At 50.4% G+C, this 17,218-nt stretch overlaps 4 protein-coding genes across 4 annotated transcripts; 1 reads left to right on the forward strand and 3 right to left on the reverse strand.

Annotated features, from left to right (window-relative positions):
• Positions 1 to 212: 212 nt before the first annotated feature.
• BU24DRAFT_473015 (uncharacterized protein) lies at positions 213 to 2,952 on the reverse strand (the record flags this gene model as incomplete). Its single annotated transcript, XM_033532755.1, has 4 exons — positions 213 to 1,762; positions 1,810 to 2,067; positions 2,119 to 2,852; positions 2,905 to 2,952. The coding sequence occupies 4 exons, from the start codon at positions 2,950 to 2,952 to the stop codon at positions 304 to 306; spliced, it is 2,499 nt and encodes an 832-aa protein (XP_033378184.1). The 3' UTR covers positions 213 to 303.
• Positions 2,953 to 5,086: 2,134 nt separating this feature from the next.
• BU24DRAFT_65382 (uncharacterized protein) lies at positions 5,087 to 9,521 on the reverse strand. The gene is made up of 2 exons (XM_033534502.1): positions 6,115 to 9,521; positions 5,087 to 6,063 (listed from the first exon to the last, which is right to left on the reverse strand). The coding sequence occupies exons 1-2, from the start codon at positions 9,218 to 9,220 to the stop codon at positions 5,231 to 5,233; spliced, it is 3,939 nt and encodes a 1,312-aa protein (XP_033378185.1). The 5' UTR covers positions 9,221 to 9,521; the 3' UTR covers positions 5,087 to 5,230.
• Positions 9,522 to 14,038: 4,517 nt separating this feature from the next.
• BU24DRAFT_427875 (uncharacterized protein) lies at positions 14,039 to 15,918 on the forward strand. Its single transcript, XM_033529333.1, has one exon. The coding sequence runs from the start codon at positions 14,413 to 14,415 to the stop codon at positions 15,631 to 15,633; it is 1,221 nt and encodes a 406-aa protein (XP_033378186.1). The 5' UTR covers positions 14,039 to 14,412; the 3' UTR covers positions 15,634 to 15,918.
• On the reverse strand, positions 15,809 to 17,204 carry BU24DRAFT_427876 (SPC25-domain-containing protein). Its single transcript, XM_033529334.1, has 3 exons — positions 17,044 to 17,204; positions 16,705 to 16,985; positions 15,809 to 16,621 (listed from the first exon to the last, which is right to left on the reverse strand). Exons 1-3 carry the CDS (start codon positions 17,084 to 17,086, stop codon positions 16,268 to 16,270), a joined length of 678 nt encoding a protein of 225 aa, XP_033378187.1. The 5' UTR covers positions 17,087 to 17,204; the 3' UTR covers positions 15,809 to 16,267.
• Positions 17,205 to 17,218: the final 14 nt, after the last annotated feature.

Raw genomic sequence — 17,218 nt, forward strand, 5'->3', positions numbered from 1 at the left:
CTTTAATTGCTTCATGTAAACATTATTCATTCCTAAAATCCAGGTTAAAATACTATATAAAAGCATGCTGTCATATCGTTGCCGCCTCAGATCCCCACACCCATACCAAAATATCCATGTGATCTCTCCTCCATTATCCCGTCTCCCAACAGTAGTAACTAAATGGCATCGCAAGGGTCTATACGAAACTCCCGAGTCTTATCCAGGCGGAGGGACGATGTGTGGGTTCCAAGTCACGTCGAACTGCTAAAACGCAGGAGTAAAACCAAGGGACCGAATTCAGAGATGTGTTGCCGGTAATAGTTATTCTCCGAATCCACCTCTGCGCGGTCGTTCAGGTTGGTGCTGGAAATAAATGCTTGTGTCCCCGTCAAGGTCTAGCATATCTGCATCAACATAACACTCTCGAGATGGTCCGATTTCACTTTGATCTTCCCAACCCGGTAGAGCGGGAGGCACTGACATTGCATCGTCATCATCGATTGTCTCGGAGGCTTCTACCGTTGCCTGGAGGTGATCCAATTCATCCCCTGTCGCCTCGTCTGCGATGCGCTTCCAGTCTTCGAGGACCATCTTCTCTTCGTCTACATGCTTTTGGATATGGCACAGACGTTCTTGGTATCGACCAGTGGATCTCCTGGCAGATGTCTTCTGGAATTCACTACAGAATCCGCACCAGTATTCCAATTTGCATGCTCTTGCTTCGCTCTCCCTGTCGTCGTCGTCGAGTATGTCGTGCACTTTCTTCAGGTGCTCTTTGAAGCCATCTTCGGACTGGAACATGTCTTGACATGATGACTGTGTCGGAAGTTGCAGGCGCTTGCATCGGAAGTAGAGCTCGGGGTAGGAATGTTCCTTCTCCTCATGAGATTTCCACGCTTGGAAGGTTTCGAAGCGGGCATCGCAGGAGGGGACGACGCAGGCGTGCGGTGGCAAATTTTTATGTTGTTTAAGGTGTTCCTCCAAGTCCGGAAGTCCCCTCAAGGGTACATGGCAGGTTGGGCACTTGATCTGGTTGACCTTTTCACTAACTGCCTGTGCAAGTTGAATGAGGTGACTTTTCGAGATTGTTGTGAATTTGACATCGCGGTCGTTGCCCACACAGGTGGCATCTGTAGATATTGAAGAAACGACAGAATCTGCCCGCTCCGGTAGGGCCTCTCCATGCCGTCCCATTTTCTTAGGGAAAGAAAGCACGATATCGAGGTTTTCGGTATCCTCTCTGTCACCCAAAAAGTTACTTTCCTTGGTGTTCTGCAGGAATTTGTGGACATGTCGCAGCTGCTCATGCTGCTCTTCGGTCTCAGGCGGTCGGGATCGTGACAGCGTACGCAGATTTTCGAAAACCTTACATTCCTCCAAATGATTCCAAGGAAATTGAGATGATGTTGAATCTAACGAACTGGAATCATACAAACAAGGACCGGCTACTTTAGACCGATCCGTGGAATCTAACACGCGGTGACCCGAGCCATTCGGAGCGACGGTTTTTGATCTCTCAGCCTGGTCGAGCTCGATAGAGATCTCGGGTTGATATGGATCGAAGCCTTCATCATTAACCACTCTCAGGGAGAGTCGTGTCAGACTCAAATCGGAAACAATCCATGGATTGGGTTCCTGGGATGGGGTTAAGCTAATTCCGGAAGTAGGGTGGTTAACATCATTACTGAAACACTGCCTCTCCGTACCTATACCGGCGAGCGTTGCATCCATTGGAGGCATTGAACGATCCGGTAGCACTGCCTGCAATCCAATTGCAGATCTACTTGTCATTAGCCCAGATCAATGGCAGAAGAATCGCGCTCATACCTTCTGATCACGTCCTGCTCATTCTCTTCTGCGTGCATTCTTTGGATATGCTGTTTGAAGTTGTCCAAACGTGGCCATACCTTTTCCTTGTTTCTGCAGGCATTAGAGGCGCATCGGTAGGAGTTTTCGAGAACTTGAATGCCATGCACGCTTTTCTTGTGTCTGGTCAGATCATTAATGGTGCCGAATCCTTTGCCACCGCGCTTGCAATTCGCAAGGTTACATTTGAAAGGCTTGTTGTGCCTGAGCATGTGTTTCCTACGCCTGATCGTCAGTCTTATACATTCTCAGAAAAGCCCGAGCACGCACTTGTGATCCGATTGGCATTTGGATACCTCCTGGCAGATGACACAGTGATATTTTCTTCCAGATATCGCGCTCCTGGCCCGGCTGCGGCCGCTGTATTGCGAAAGCCGGTCTACTTTGCTGTTGTTGTTGAATACAAAAACGTTATTCGGCTCCTCCGCTACTGTGGAGCCAACGTTCCTTCTCGGAAGAGTGTATACTGCATCGGAGGGGATGTCGTGACTTCGTCCTTGGTCGCTAGGAGAAGAGTATGATGCGGTGCCGTATCCTGAATCGCCCATACGGGCCGAACTCTCGGCCTCAGATGACGGGCCACTGGGGCACATTCCCAAATCATGGTACATATTGCGTTGGAGGGAGTTGGAATCACTGCTAGGGCGGCTAAAGTTCCTCGTATTCATGGGGTTCCATGGTACTTCAATCCAGAATCGATCCAACGAACTGGCATCTCTCCTCTGGCCGGGCAGAGTGGAGGATTGTTGTTGCACCTGAAGAAAATTGAGCGAGCAAGTGTCAGAAAGATTTGAGTCCGCCCTGACGTGTTGAAACTGGAGAGGGCTGGGCTCTTCAAATCTCAAAAAGGGAGAGTTTGCTTGAGGTGCACTCCTCACAGTTTGAATGGACACAGCGGGACTTGGAGCTGCAGGTGGTACAGCTTTAACCTGGCACTCCTGGGAGTTGTGTGGAGGCCATGCCGGCAGTAGGCTCTCATTGGCCAATAGCGGAGCGTCATAGTACTAGAATGGTCATTTGCTGTGACCTGTCACATTCACCGCGCACCATACGTACAGGCACATTGAAATCAAAGCCTTGGAAGTCTTCGTTTCTCTCTGACATATCTTCTCTACACATGTAATAGTCAGCGATGAAGTCTGATGTGCAAATCGTGGCACTCGAAGCACCAAAATATGACGCATAGAAAGGATCTGAACGGGCTGGCTGCGAGTGCCTCTCAGAAAATAATGGCCCAGATAACCAGGTAGTTAGACGAAGGACGGTTTCCCCAACTAATTGATCCTGAGGCGCCTTTGTGCGGGAACCCGCGCGTGCCACGAAGACGCCAGGCAGGAATCATTTTCAAATCCAGATACCACTTACTATCTGAGGCCTTAGGCCTTCTGTCGGATGGGGCGTTTTTGCCTACAATGGAAAGCAGTCGAGAGATTGGAGTTGGTCGAGGGCGCAAGGAGGGAGCATTAACTAGTAGATGCGGTCTGCACTGATCCACCGCATTAAGCGCTGACGTTGAGCGGCAAGCGTTATGGGTTATGTGACTGACTGGCATGCAACGAAACGCATGGGAGGATAGTCTGTCCTACGTTATCGTTCTCCGGTGCAGGTCAAGGATGACGTTCAAGGATCTTTTTGAGGGCAATGAACAGGTTGTGTACGGAGTAGTCCGCGGACCGCAAGTATCAAGACTGCGGCGTGGGCACAGCAGCAGTGTGCATGCAGTTGCAGAAAAAATTGATGAATGACAGAGGAGGAACTCAATGGCATGCGGACATGTAGAAGAAGATGGGGGCGGAGGGCTTTACCCTTGAGGCGCATGTTGGATGCAGTTTGCGCAGCTTGAGGGCGGCCTCCGAAGGATATTGCACAAGGGCAAGACAGTTCCATGGGATGTCAACGGTGGTCCATCATCGCACAAACGAGGATCAATTGGACGTGTTTGAACATCGGCGGCCTATCTCCCCGGCTGCCTGCTTGTCTGCCGTGGCATCGAGAAACCCCGTTGGCCGTATCATGTCCGTCGAGTTGTTTAACGCAAATGAACCGGGATACCGTAGACTGCCAATCATCACGCTGAATGGTGGTGTTCAACTTCACAGTCGTGCATCGCCATGAAACTGGTCCTGCCGCCCCCAATCGTCCCCCCTCCTAACGCCCCCTCCCCTCTCCCTACTTCATGGTTCGAGTCAGCCTCGATAGAGGTACTCTAAGACAAGATAACCATATTCAGAGGTATCCAGCGAGCTCGTGATGAGAACCCATACACTCTTCGCTTTGCCCTCAAGTGTGTTCATGTACAGAGTATTCCGAACTAATTGCTATTCAACATGATGGTACAATCGTGCAGCACTTTGCTTCCAGAGAAATAGAGGAAGAGGCCGATCACTCAATTATCCTTCTCTACTGCTCCCCATTCCTTCTACTCCGTGGCCCCAATGCCATGTCCAGAATGTGACACCGCATGCTAGAAAAATGAAGCTCACCTTAAAGATGAGCCCACCTTATGAATGAGCTCCCCGAGGGTGGCCCAGTCGCGGCCGCCCCCGCGCGATGGTGTGTCGTCGTCTGGTGTCTTCATCTCTGCGCTCCGTCGCATGCAAACCCCTTGCGTGGGAACTAAAATACCTTCGTACAAAAAGCTGGTGTGTTTGCTCCAAGGGGGGTACATCATTTAGTCAACACTGCTCCGTACTCCGTACTCGTAGCCTCTAGTCGTCGTACAGAACGTGGGGGAATATTTGGTCGCGACCGCGCCGCAAGGCCGGATATTTCGGCCTTGCGCGCGATCGAGGCGGCGTGGTTAGGGGGCGTGGCTACGAACACTGCGTTCCCGAATTGTTACGGCCTTGCAAACACTTGTGCGATCTGAAAATGTTCACAGACGTATGAACTAGCCCTCCGTGACATGTGGCTTCTTAATCACTTTCTGCATGGCTTCACTAGGAGATTTATGCACAAATCTATTGAAACTACAGGTAAGTGCCCCCAACCAGAAGACGTGTTTTGAGTACGGACATGCGAACGACAGTGGGTATAGATTTAACGTACTCGAAAGGAAAATCGACGCGTCGAGCCAAAAAATCGCTAGGTGCATTGCATCAACTCATCAGTAGCCCACTAAAACAAGTATCCTCCTCCTTTACGCCTGATATGCGTCCGAACATGAAACGCCCCAAATTGCGATCGTAATTCTATTGTAGTTGGCATCATCAAATACACACCACGTGATGACGTGTCCACTCAATAATATCATAAGTTTCGTGCGAGGTGACACCGTACCCTCCAACTAGTCAAACAAATGTATGAAAGGGGAGGAAGTAGTATCTGCCTCCGTTTCTATGCAGTGTTGCTGGGAAACACGGCTGTCCTCATTTTGAGTGTTTTATTGGCCCTGGTATTGATAATTATGTTGCTGGGGCATGTACGAGAGATCCTGGTAGGGACTCCCGTTGAAGCGCAATGGTGAGCCATTGTCATAGGCCATGCTCGAATTCATTAGGTTCTGGGGTTCTTGCGTAAAATACTGTGGACCCAGGGCCTCACTAGGAAAGGTTGCGGTGTCGATAGGGGAAGTGGTAAATCCCGCTGTCTGGTGATGTCCGAGGGCGGAAACAGGTGTCATAGGAAACCCATTGGCCCCATTCTGCGCAGTCCCGTTTTGATAATTCTGATTAGGAATTTGTAGTCCATTGACATAGGTACCCCGCATCTTTGCAGGCTCTTGCAGGCCCGGATATGTACTGCCAGACATGTTGGGTGCACCTTCCAGCACATAATTGTTATAATTCCCATTGCGTGAAGGATGCTGGGCTTTGATGTGCATCAATTGTGGTGGAGGGTATGAATGGATGGTGGTGGCAGCGTTGCCAACAGGCGATGGGTCTGCGGGGAATCGGCTAGGGTCTATTCCTGGCGCGAAGGTGGAATGATTTGGGATATATCGGGAAGGATTGTCGACAGGTGACTTGCCCGGCGTTGCAGATAACTTCCGTGATTCTGGCATCTCGACGACTGGACTGATGATCGTATCGGCATTCATTTGCTTTTGCTCCACGAGTGGTAGAATTGGCATGCTAATCTGCTCCATGTGTTTCGCCAAATGGACTGTCAGCTTTTTCCAACTATTGCAGATGTTCCCGCAAAAGCGACAGGGCTCATCTCTGGGTTGCTTAGTCGTATCACGGCGGCACCTCTCCACTAAGCTCCATATATCTTCTATACTGATCGTCAGAATGGGTACTGAGGTGAGATAAATGGGTCACATACCTGAGGTCGAAGCAGTAGCTGTGTCTTTGGTTCCGCGGCCAGTGCGTGCTCGCGGTTCGGCGATTTTGTGTTCTCGGACCAAGTGCTGGACAAAATTGTCTTTCCTGTAGCATGTGTGGTTGCAATCGGCAATCTGGCAGGTCCAATTCTCAAGCTGCCGATGGCGTTCATTCTCGTGCCGCACCCAATCTGCTTTTCGTTTGAAAGATTTAGGCTCGCCGCAGTGCGGAAATGTGCAAGTAAAGGGTTGCACATCCTCATGAACATGCTTAGTCCAATCAGAAGGCTTGTAGAACTTCTTGACTTTGAAGCAGAGTGGGCACTCAAATTCAGCAGGCAAGCGCTTCACAGGTGGAAGGGGTACGCCTGATGGAAATTGGGCAGCAACAACAGTTCCTTCTGGCAGAGGCTCGCCATCATCGTCTGACGAGCCTGGAGCAGTGATTTGGAAACCTATAAAGGGTGCGTCGGAATCTTTGTTGCCCGCTCGCGGTGGCAATTGCTTGGATTCTCCACCAAGATCTGTACAAAATGTTGCCGACGGGCAGTTGTGATTCTTCACAGCGTTCAGGTGTTTGACTTTAAACTCAAGCAAACGTTTGTATCTACGCATTTGTTCCTGGGTGATTCTCTCAACCATATAATCGACTAGGCGGGGGTTCAATTGTCGAGCATGGGTCTTGAAGCCTTCATAGGTCGGGATGATGGGGTCAGAGCGAACTTTGAGGTCCATGGTGACAGCTTCTTGGGCATCATCATCGTCGTCGTCGTCACCGCCGGGGCTTGGATTTGGAAGCTTCGTAGCCTCCGTTTCAGCCAACGGCGATGCCAGCATAGGCATAGGGGGCCCGCCATGTTGAGTCATGAGCTCTTTCAATCCTGGCGATCTTCCCAGGTCGCTTCGACTTCTGCTGCGCCTGATCGCGTTCTTCGGGCGTTGGTACCATGGGCCCGATGTTGCAGAAAGGCCCGTGGAACTTGGAGGGCCGAGTTCCTTTACTTGAGTCGCAACGTTAGTATCCAACCTAGGGGACTTCGGTCGGCCCCAACTCCCCATTCGCTTGGGCTTTTCGATACCGACTAGCTCTTTCGCTTTCTCTCCACCGACCTCAGTAGGCGTTTGCACGGGTATGCTGCCCTTTCGTTTTAGGAGATTGCTTGGAGCACGTTTGGGAAGAATGTTCTCCAGAAAGCTAGGCCTCCGCTGCCTTTCCTTCTGTTTCTTAATCTCAGACTCCACAGGCTCTGCGGGCTTGATGGCCTTGACAACTCCGGGAGCCGCCCTGATACTGCCCAAATCAGACTCACTAAGGCGCCTAGAACCGAGAGTGGCGGCCAATGAAGCAGTTTCGACGTCTTTTGCCCTGAGCCCGAATCGCATCATGGCGGCATTCGACGTCTGTGGCTGATAACGAGTAGAAGATGCAGTGGGGGTGGGTTGGGTTGGAGCATCGACCCAGGGCCGGAAAATAGCACTCATTAGACTTCCATGCTCCACAGCAGCCGGTGGGAAATAAGAATCATCAGCATGGCTTGCAGAAATGTCGATTTCGGCAGCTGGGGACTCTGGCTCGGCATCCTCGTCGTCCTCGTCGTCGTAGTCCTCGTATTCGCTGCGTTCATCTATATACAGGCCCGGTCCAGGTATACCTGAGTCATCGAGAAGCTCGAAATCGGTGCGCACTCCCAGTCCAAAGCCTTTGGCAAAACCGTTGCGGTTTGCATCGTTTGTGCTCTTGGCGCGGCGTCTTGTGGTGAAAGGTTTCAGAAGGTTCGTAGATGAGCCAGCATCTCCCGCTTCACTACATGCCTCACTCTTGGTGAGCCACTCTTCGACTTCGAGTTTCTTTTCCTCTTTCAACCTGTGATCGGCAAGCTCGTCGAGTGTGGGAACCCATGCACCGTTCATGTGGTCTCGATCGTGGGGGTTAAGGCCTCCTCGGCCATCCCCCTGGCCAGACACCCAGCTGCCATCCTCATTGCGCTCAGCACCGCGAATCACGGGTGGATGTTGCACACGAACTGCCTGGGGATCCACGTCCTCGTCAGATGTATCATTATCATCCACGGGAAATGGCGAGAGGTGATTGCCCGAGCGACGGCTGCCATGACTTCGTTTGCTGACTGGCCTACTGATATCTGAAGTCGATGGGGATCCAGCTCGGTCGATATGCTCCACGCGTACTATTGGGCTCGTAAGGAGATGAGGTTTGGACTGTTGTTGTGCAAGCGTGGAGTAAGGCGGGCTTTCTGTCAGAGCAGGGCTCTGCTGTTGCTGTCGCTTTCCCTGTTTGATGGGAGTAGAATGCATCATATGCTGCATTGGGGCCGGTGGCGTTGACGATTGATAGTCATTGCTGGTGAAATTCATCGTCGAAAAGCCAGTAGTATTGGCGTGATCGTCGGTAATGACTGGACTGGAATTGTTTGTTGGAGATGGCGAAATGAGCTGGGCTTGTGATGGGATGTTGGAGGGGTTCAGAGAGGGCGCTTGGGCATTGTAAGTAGCCAAAACGTCAGCGGTGATGGGCATTGCCAAGCTTGCATTGCTTTGAAATGGATCGTAGTTCGTAGATGCCATGGGCGGTTCTGTGAAGGTCAGGCTTGAGAAATTGTCTTCTAAATACTGGCTCCCGAGATTAGGGGTCGTGTAATTGCTGTAACTATTTGGATCACTCAAGTACCCTGCCGCCTCTGGGCTAAGGTGATCGACGGAATGCGAGGGGGAGATGCTCTGACCGTTGCGGCTATGTGTGGCGGGAGAGAGGGAGTAATTCTGTTGCGATTGCATGGAAAAGTATGGAGGAGGGAAGGTCTGGTTGATCATATCGGGACGCATGTGAGAATCGAAGGATGAGCCAGCATTGGGTGCGAAGGCTGACTCCTGGGCAGACCCGGGGAAAGGGACAAGGCTGACCATGGAGCCATCATCTATGGTCCCAGGCTCTGCGGAGAATGTGAATCCATTTTGACTCTCGGGCAGTAGAAAGTTGCCCGATGACGCTTGGTTGAACGCATGTGTGGCTTCGTCTTGATGGTCATGGGGATGTTGTTGGCGCTGTTGACGCTGTTGGCCATGGAATACTGGCGGTCTTGAGTCCATCATCTTGCTCCTTTAGCGCAATAGGTCTCGTGATCAATTTGTTTCCTTCTTTCTCCTCAGGATAAGGGGAGGAGAAGGGAAGAGAAAGACTGCGCTGCTGTCTGTGGCTTTGGAAAGTGTAGAATAGGGCAGACAGAGCAAAACAGGACAGAACAGGACGACGGATGGCTCTAGGGGGCAACGTGACTTCCAAGGTGGCTGTTGGTCCTCAGGGATCCATGGGGTGCGGTTAATGCCCGGGAGATTGATTGATTGGTCTTTTGGCGACAACTAATACGTGGGGAAAGAGCGCTCAAAGAAGGAAGGAAGTAAGGTAAGAAGGTAGGCAGGTAAGAAGGAAGGAAGGTAGGAAGGAGCACGACAAGGAGAACGGACGCGATGCGGCGACGAAGATCGAGAGCCGACAATGGAGGGTAGTCGGCGCGGAACAGAGGTAGGAAATATTGCTGAAGTTAGGCTGATCAGCCGTGAGCCGTGAGCCGTGACAGGAGAATGCGTCTTGTCTGTCTGTGGGAATAGGGAAGTGCAAGTGGAAGTTGTCTGGTGGGCGATCCGCCTCGCGCGCGCTCGCGCAGGGATACCTTGGATGACAGCGATGGAAGCTAATGGGCGGTGCAAGGTCAAGGACAAGTGCAAAGGCGCATGCACTTGTGGTGGTGCTGGTGCTGGTGGATGAGCAGATGGTGAGAAAGGACGGAGGGCGGTTGCAACCGAACAGAAGTGGAGCTGGGAGAAGCGGCGGCGCGAGCCACAGACAGGTGGGGACACGACGCTGGGCGGTGGGATGGATGAAGGAAGATGTGCTGATGGTAGGCGACAGTCAGTGGTAGTAGTCGTTGTTGTACGGAGTAGTTGGGCGAGGATTATCGATATTGAAGAAAGTCAACCGACCGCAGCAACAGCTTAAACGAAAAGAAGGGGGGGAGTAGGATGAAGGTGGTGGGGTCGGGTTTGGGATTGGGATTGGGATTGGGGGGAAGAGAGAGGGGGAAGAGGGAGAGATGGAGAATAGAGAGGAAGAAGGAGAGGGAGGGGAGAGAGTGTGAGGAGGTCAGAGAAGGAATACCTAAGAGGAAAAGGGTTCAAGGCACCGGTCAAGGCTGACAGCCTGTACGATGTACACTGGCTGGAAGTTACAAATAGAATAGATCAGAAATAATGAGTCCAAGTCGCCCTCCCCCTTCTCTCTCTGTCTCTCTCTTCTCTCTCTCGTTCGTCTCCTATGTGTACGAGTAAAATAACTATTACCACCTAGGAAGATGATACTCCGTAGCAGAAACCAAGCCGACCAAGATGACCAAGATGACCAATATGAGAGACCGGGGGTACGGGAAGGGGTTGTCGCAAGGAGAGCCGGGGGGAAGTAGGTATGGGCGATGGGGAAATGGGATATTATGGGATATGGGAAATAGGACATCCAACTATCGAGGTACTACTACCTATGGTGATAGTGGGAGGGGATCGGAATGGGGAGAGTTTCAAGCCTTCAAGGTGTCATCACCACAAAACGTATCTAAGTCCTTGAATCACTCCGTAGATGAATGGATATACATAGATACAGATGATGCCTACATAGGTGCCTTGGTAGGTACCTAACCTAAGTACCTAGCTTACGGGTATACAGATTACCTGGATAATTATAATTATAACTAATAATATTATTATTATTAAAAAAGACGATGATGAAGATGTACGAGTACAAGTAAACTGCCAAGCCAAGAACCTTGCAGGCGTCACCACAGTGTAATGTACCTAGGTACTCGGTACGGAGTACATATGTAGGTACATATAGTGGGTATGGACGACCATTCATTCGGAGAGAAACAATATCCATCCACGTTACGGGTAGTAGTAGAAGGGAGCTAGAAAGAGTAGAACAAGTGTAGTGATGAGGCGAGGCAGACCGAGCAAAATGATAGGTAAAGGGATATGATGATGAGTGCGTCTGTGTGTCTGTGGGTGAATAGAAAGTGTCATGTACGATTACATAGGTAGGTAGTGCGGAGGAAAGCTGCGCCCCAAGGCAGACTTCGCCAGAATATGGATATGTTCATTCGTAGCGCTATGAAACGACTATGTAGAAGGGAAGGGTTAGAGACTTAGAGTAGGGTTAGTTGTGTTAGGTCATGTTAGGACGGGATTGGATTGCTTGTGGTAGTTACTCATACAGTGGCGTACGGAGTACGGAGCGCACGAGGGCGTTATGATTCTCGTACCATGTAGGTAACTCAAGTCTTAGACCATAAACCTCATTGCTCAATGCTCAAGCCTCAAGCCTCAAGGCTGAAGATGGCCAAGGGGAGGACCAGCGTGTATCTTCTGTGTAGATAGTTAACATGTCCAAAAGATTATGCGAATGAGGTTGCCCGCTCTCGGCTGCGGGTGGGCGCAGCACAGCCTCATCAACCAGGATGGAATGATCTGCTCGTGTGAGAACGATCCCAGTGGATAACTTAACATAACATCACTAAGTAATCTGAGCAGGTTATTAGACCGCCATGCCTTTTGCCCTGCCCTGTCCTACTCTAGGTAGTTATGTCTGCTGCCACATCACGAGTGGTTGGTGACTGTCCCATTGAATTCTAAGCACGAGCTTGAGCAGAAGCTTAAACATGCCCACCACTTGCTTACCTGCTTTCTTCTTCGTCCAATGCGATACAACACCGGACAGGGCTTTCAATGTGACAGTCATTACTCCGTGCCTTGACAGGTATCTAGGCAGACACATCCACACCACCTACTCCGTACATAATAACAAATGGCGCGAGTGGCTAAAGTGGAAAAGAGAACAAAGCAAAAGACAACGAGGAAGTTGGCCAAGCAAATCGATGGACTGCCTCACTTTTCACCAACCATTTTGAAACGCGAGCGGGCGCTTAGCAGCAGCATCCAGGCCGAATCAGGCGTTGGCCGAGGCAGCCCAGCTTGGACTACTACTGTGTAGGTATCCATTATTGTACTATAGTCTGTACATACTACACTACTCCGTACATGCTGGTTAATTGTAATTAGTGAACGGGATATAAATATATACATACCTCCCTAGGTACCAACACTACCGTGGCTACACTACATGGTTCGCCAAGCCTCCACCTAGACAGTAGACACAGATGATGGACACAATCCACGAACCACATGCAAGCTCGGTCGTGATCGTCACCTACCAAAGAGAAAAAGACCTAACTCCCCTGTGCATAACCGCCAAAATCATGCTCGAATACGGAGTACAGCTTGACTAGAAAAGTGCCTGGGGCATGCTGACCTCGACACAAGTAGACATGTTCCAGCTGCCCAGGTGGATAAGCATGCATGAAGTGTGAACTAATTTGAGTAGCATCGCACATACACGTTCTATACATATAGTGTAATAAACACATTCTACCGCGAGTGAAGTAGTGCACGGAGGCAAATAAATGGTACAGGAACGTGTAGGTGTGAATACTTCTAACAGCGGATATCCGATTGTTCTGCAACACAACGCTGGGGGACGGTTTCTGATCAGCACGTTCACATCAAATTCTATCCGTGCTGGGCTTAGGTAAGGTCTGTTTCACTTTTTCCCCGTACGCCGAGTCCGCTAATTGGTGATCATCTTTGTTCTCGTCGAAGCTCGTTGACATCTTATTATATGTTAGGTAGGTAGTTAGACGAGTAGTTGCGCTTCTACTCGGAAGCTTCCGGTTGGAGATGTGTGTTCATGGCGACCAGAATAATCGGCACTCGGTTCTCTGGATACGATATCAAATACCCCTATCGCAAAGAACAGAAAGAGTCAGCTTCTGGAAAGATCGTTCATCAACGGTCCGAAGCAATTGTTCCGGTAAGAATCTGCATTGGTGGGGATTATGCTGGGCCCAGTGACGAATCTTCCCTTCTCCGGTAGGACGATGGCCGATGATGTAGGAAACCCCCTTGTGCTGACTGTATCTGGTGGCTGTCTGTGTTCAAAAAGAGCAGATGCCATCACTCTTGACATCATCTCGAGGGCGAACCTCGAACCGCGTTCGCGTTCTGTCGGCGACAATCGATCATGTGTTGCATAGGTGGAATTGAGGCTCTTCCGGGTTGATTGATGAACATGATATGGGTTGGTCAAGCTGCTGTAATTGCCGATGATAGTCCCCGACCTTGCATAGTTTCCGATTGTATTGCTGGTGGTCAGGACATTGAGGAGTCTGGTTCAACAATCAACCTGATAGCTACGAGGACAGCCCTGGTAAGTATCCATCTCATTCCGCGTACGAGCCTTGGTGGTTGTTCACGAACCATCTATCAGCGAAGCAAGAAGATAATGAATGAAATTGAGCGAACAGGATTGATATCATTCTTACAATCCAGCCCGGGGTGATGAGATGTTCGATCAGATGATCAAGGACGGATATAGATACCCAGATGCGCGAGTAAGGATTATACCCAAGACACATTCATGGGGGGGTTTTGTTGTCTACGATAGACACAATCGAAGAGACATGTCTACTTAGAAGTTCCCACTCGTGAATTGATTGTTCGTACAACAAAAGACAATATCCCGTGAATAATAGATATATAGATAATAGCGGTTTAGCGTCAGTTATTCGTATACATGATGATAGTTATCAACTATCGAGTGGGGTTGGGTTGGAGTTTGTTCCCATGTCTCCCTTTCCCCATGAGAGGATGGGTTCGGCGCAACGGAAGTGAGAAGGGGGATGTGACCAATCAGAGGGCATTCTTGTCGCGGGCACCGAATGGAAAAACCTCCCCCCCGGGTAGATTCCCCCTCCAATACGAGCAACAGCATTAGGTAGACCAGATTCTAGATGATGTGGAGTAATCGAGGTCATCCACCTTTCATAATAAAACTCTCTTCTCACCTACTACTAAATTCCTTCCTAGATATCCCTTTCCTCCTCAATTCATTCTCTATTCTTCCTTCCTTACCTACCTACCTACACAATCATCAATCCATACGTCTACATTCTATGAACCCATGCGCCCGCCTGCGTCATAAATTCCACAGGAACAACCGCATGTGACAACATCACGTCCACTGCTTCTCCAGTATTCCCGTCCCACACCGACTGCACACAATTGCTTTGGTACAAAACTCCCTGTGTCCTCTCCTGTAATCGGCTGCTGCCTCCTCAACTTGCGCGTTCCGGCTCATCTCCCATCTCCCGTCGCCAATCTTCCTCGATCCTCCCTCTCGTCTCAACATGCCCGCCCTACTGCACATCCCTACGCCCGACGCTCGTAGTCTGCTCCCCTCTCTACTTGCCTGCCTTTCCACAGCAACTGCCTCGAAACAGCCTCCTCCTGCATTGCTGCCATTGCTCTCTCCAATCCTTCGACAGCGCCTTACACTTCTTGCATCCGACAACTGGCTTGCGCTCCTCTCTTGGGATACCCAAGTCGCGTCAAGGCTTCCCCAGACAATCAGCAATATCCATGTCGAACCGCACCCGGCCTCGGGTGAGATCGAAGTAGAAGAACCAGATCAGATCCTATACCGACGCTCAGACCCCGAAACACTACACTCTCGACTGGTCCTGGGCGAGTTTGATCTCATAGCAACATATCTGTGGTGCACTGGAGGGGAGGAGGGCGATGGCTGGAGACTCGCAGAATTGCGCAGCGTACAAGACTCAAATGACGGCACACAATGGTTCCCAAGCATCGACCAAGCGAATGAGGCAGGCTTCCAGAAGACTTCATCGAGGCCAAGCGGAGGAGCTCACCAAACGCCTGCAACAACTGTCACAGCACCTGAGACCACAGCACAAAACGAGGATGATGGTGACGACGACGACGCCTACTGGGCCGCTTACGACCGCACACCAGGCCGAACACCACAACAGAAACGCTCTCCAGCTCCAGCAACCAATTCTCGCGTGCAAATAGGTCCCACTCAGGACGAACTCGAGTACTTTGCCCGGTATGCACAAGAGGTTCAGCCTGCACTTGACGCTCATGATCCTGACGAAGAGGGTGCCGCTGAGGTCGAATCTACATTACATGGAACCTCGCTACAACTTCCCCGCGAACCCCAAACGGAGCCTCTTGCAACAAATCTAGGCCCCTTCGGATATGATTCTTCACTTCCTCCAGCCTTTACGCACCCTACCGGCCCCGATGGGCCCCTCAACGGAGCCGCACATGAGGCCAAGGCGGAGCATATAGAAAATGTAGAGGATGATCGGTATGCTGCTTTGAACCACCCTCGTCCTTCATCGTCCGCATCATCAAACTCGATCGAAAGACTCGAGCGAGAAGCCGAGAGCCATAGTCAGGCCGAGTTGGCCATCAAACAGCACATCAGCACCGATCTTAAGAGCTTATTCCGTTTAGCAAGGACAGCAGGTATTGATCGGGAAGAGTTCGAGAGGATCATCAGGAGGGAATTGGAGGTCTTGCCCTTATTAGAGCGAGACCATTAGAGCGTGTAGCAGAGAATTGGAGAACAGGACGGTTTTCTTGCCATGTCAAATGTATTTGGTTTAAAAAACGCCAATTGACAAAACTCGGTTGGCATGGCGCAGGCTTCTTTTGGTTACAGCATTTGGCATATTTCACATTACCTTGTTGGCATTTTCCTGGGTCACGCGGGCAAAGTCATTACTTTGTAGTAGCTAGGGGTATCAATTCGTCACCCAAACCATTGTATCTTTACGACATATATAGAGGTACAATCGAATTCAATCAAGTATGCAGCCACTTGGTGCTTATTTACGCAGTTGACACTGGGAATACCCAACAAGCAATCATGGTCATCGACCATCACGTCAGATAGGGTACAGTGACACGGAATTGGCATGCGCGATACCCTTGATATATCAAGCACCCTCGGCAAGAAGTGCGAATCCCGTTTGCTACTGATTGACGAGTCGAGGGCAAGTGTTGATTCGAGGCAATTCTTCGATTTCTCCAAAAGAATGATAACCTTTGTCCGGATACGCCCTTTATTTGCCGCTCTCAATTCCGGATTTTAGGCCGTTTTACTTTATGCCGTGCTTCTTGATTTACCCTTCCTTTCACTTTTCCTCGAATTTCCAGGGTGATTTGCTATGATATCTATACTTTCCTCCTTCGCTCGCCGCCGCCCTGTACCTTTGCGCCTGCCTTAAGCTGCTCTAGTATGTCAATGGCATTGTTACCGGACACATTGAAGGTTCTCTCGGTCTCGCTACCTCTGCCAATCTCCTCAACGACATTGTTAGGATCGGCGGCCCCAACGACAGGAACCTCGGACGCGAGCCACTGTTGAAAAGGTTTCGCAACGAAATAGCCATCCGAGGTGAACCATCTTGTGAAGGGTGCCCGGATGTGGATCGTCTTGGAAGGACTGGAGGAAGTGGGGGAAGGCGTGAAAGTGACATCGCATTCATATATCGGGGTGTGCTTCTTCGTGCTCGACCGGATCAAGATCTGAATCGCCAGCATATGTTAGTCATTTTCCTCCCATCATGTCTGTCTGCTACTGAGGATCGAGTCGGCATTCGTTTGCTCACCTTCCCGGTCTTCCCCTCTCCTTCGTACACGGCACCCTTCTCGACAAACCAGAGCCAATATGTAAACGCGCCATTCAGAATGAAATAGGCAGCTACCGCTGGCGCAGTATACGGCTTGGTTGCGTCCCAGCCCAATGTCCAGTCGAAGTAGAATAGCACGCCAGCAATGATCACGGCCACATATCCGAGAGCGAGACGAACGTCCGTTTGCGTGTGAATTTGTCGAAATTTGAGGGAGTGTAGGTAGTTAGGAAGTGCATCATCGGTCGTATTCTTTAGATCTGGAGGTTGCGTCAGTAGGTTTGCAATTGCACGGTAACTAGGTATGTAAATACACACCTGGCAGTGAATACACAGCGATCTTTGTGGAAGCGTTTGACATTTTCGCTATTTGTATATAATACTTGTCGTTGCACCGTTCAAAGGGGATTGGGAAGCAGTATAGTTCTGCGGGAGCTCGTTGTTGTTTGGTCTGATAGCGGCCACATTTCCAAAAGGCGCAACGGGCGGGATC

This window comes from Aaosphaeria arxii, assembly GCF_010015735.1.
Source record: "Aaosphaeria arxii CBS 175.79 unplaced genomic scaffold BU24scaffold_12, whole genome shotgun sequence".
Classification (NCBI taxonomy): Eukaryota; Fungi; Ascomycota; class Dothideomycetes; order Pleosporales; genus Aaosphaeria; species Aaosphaeria arxii.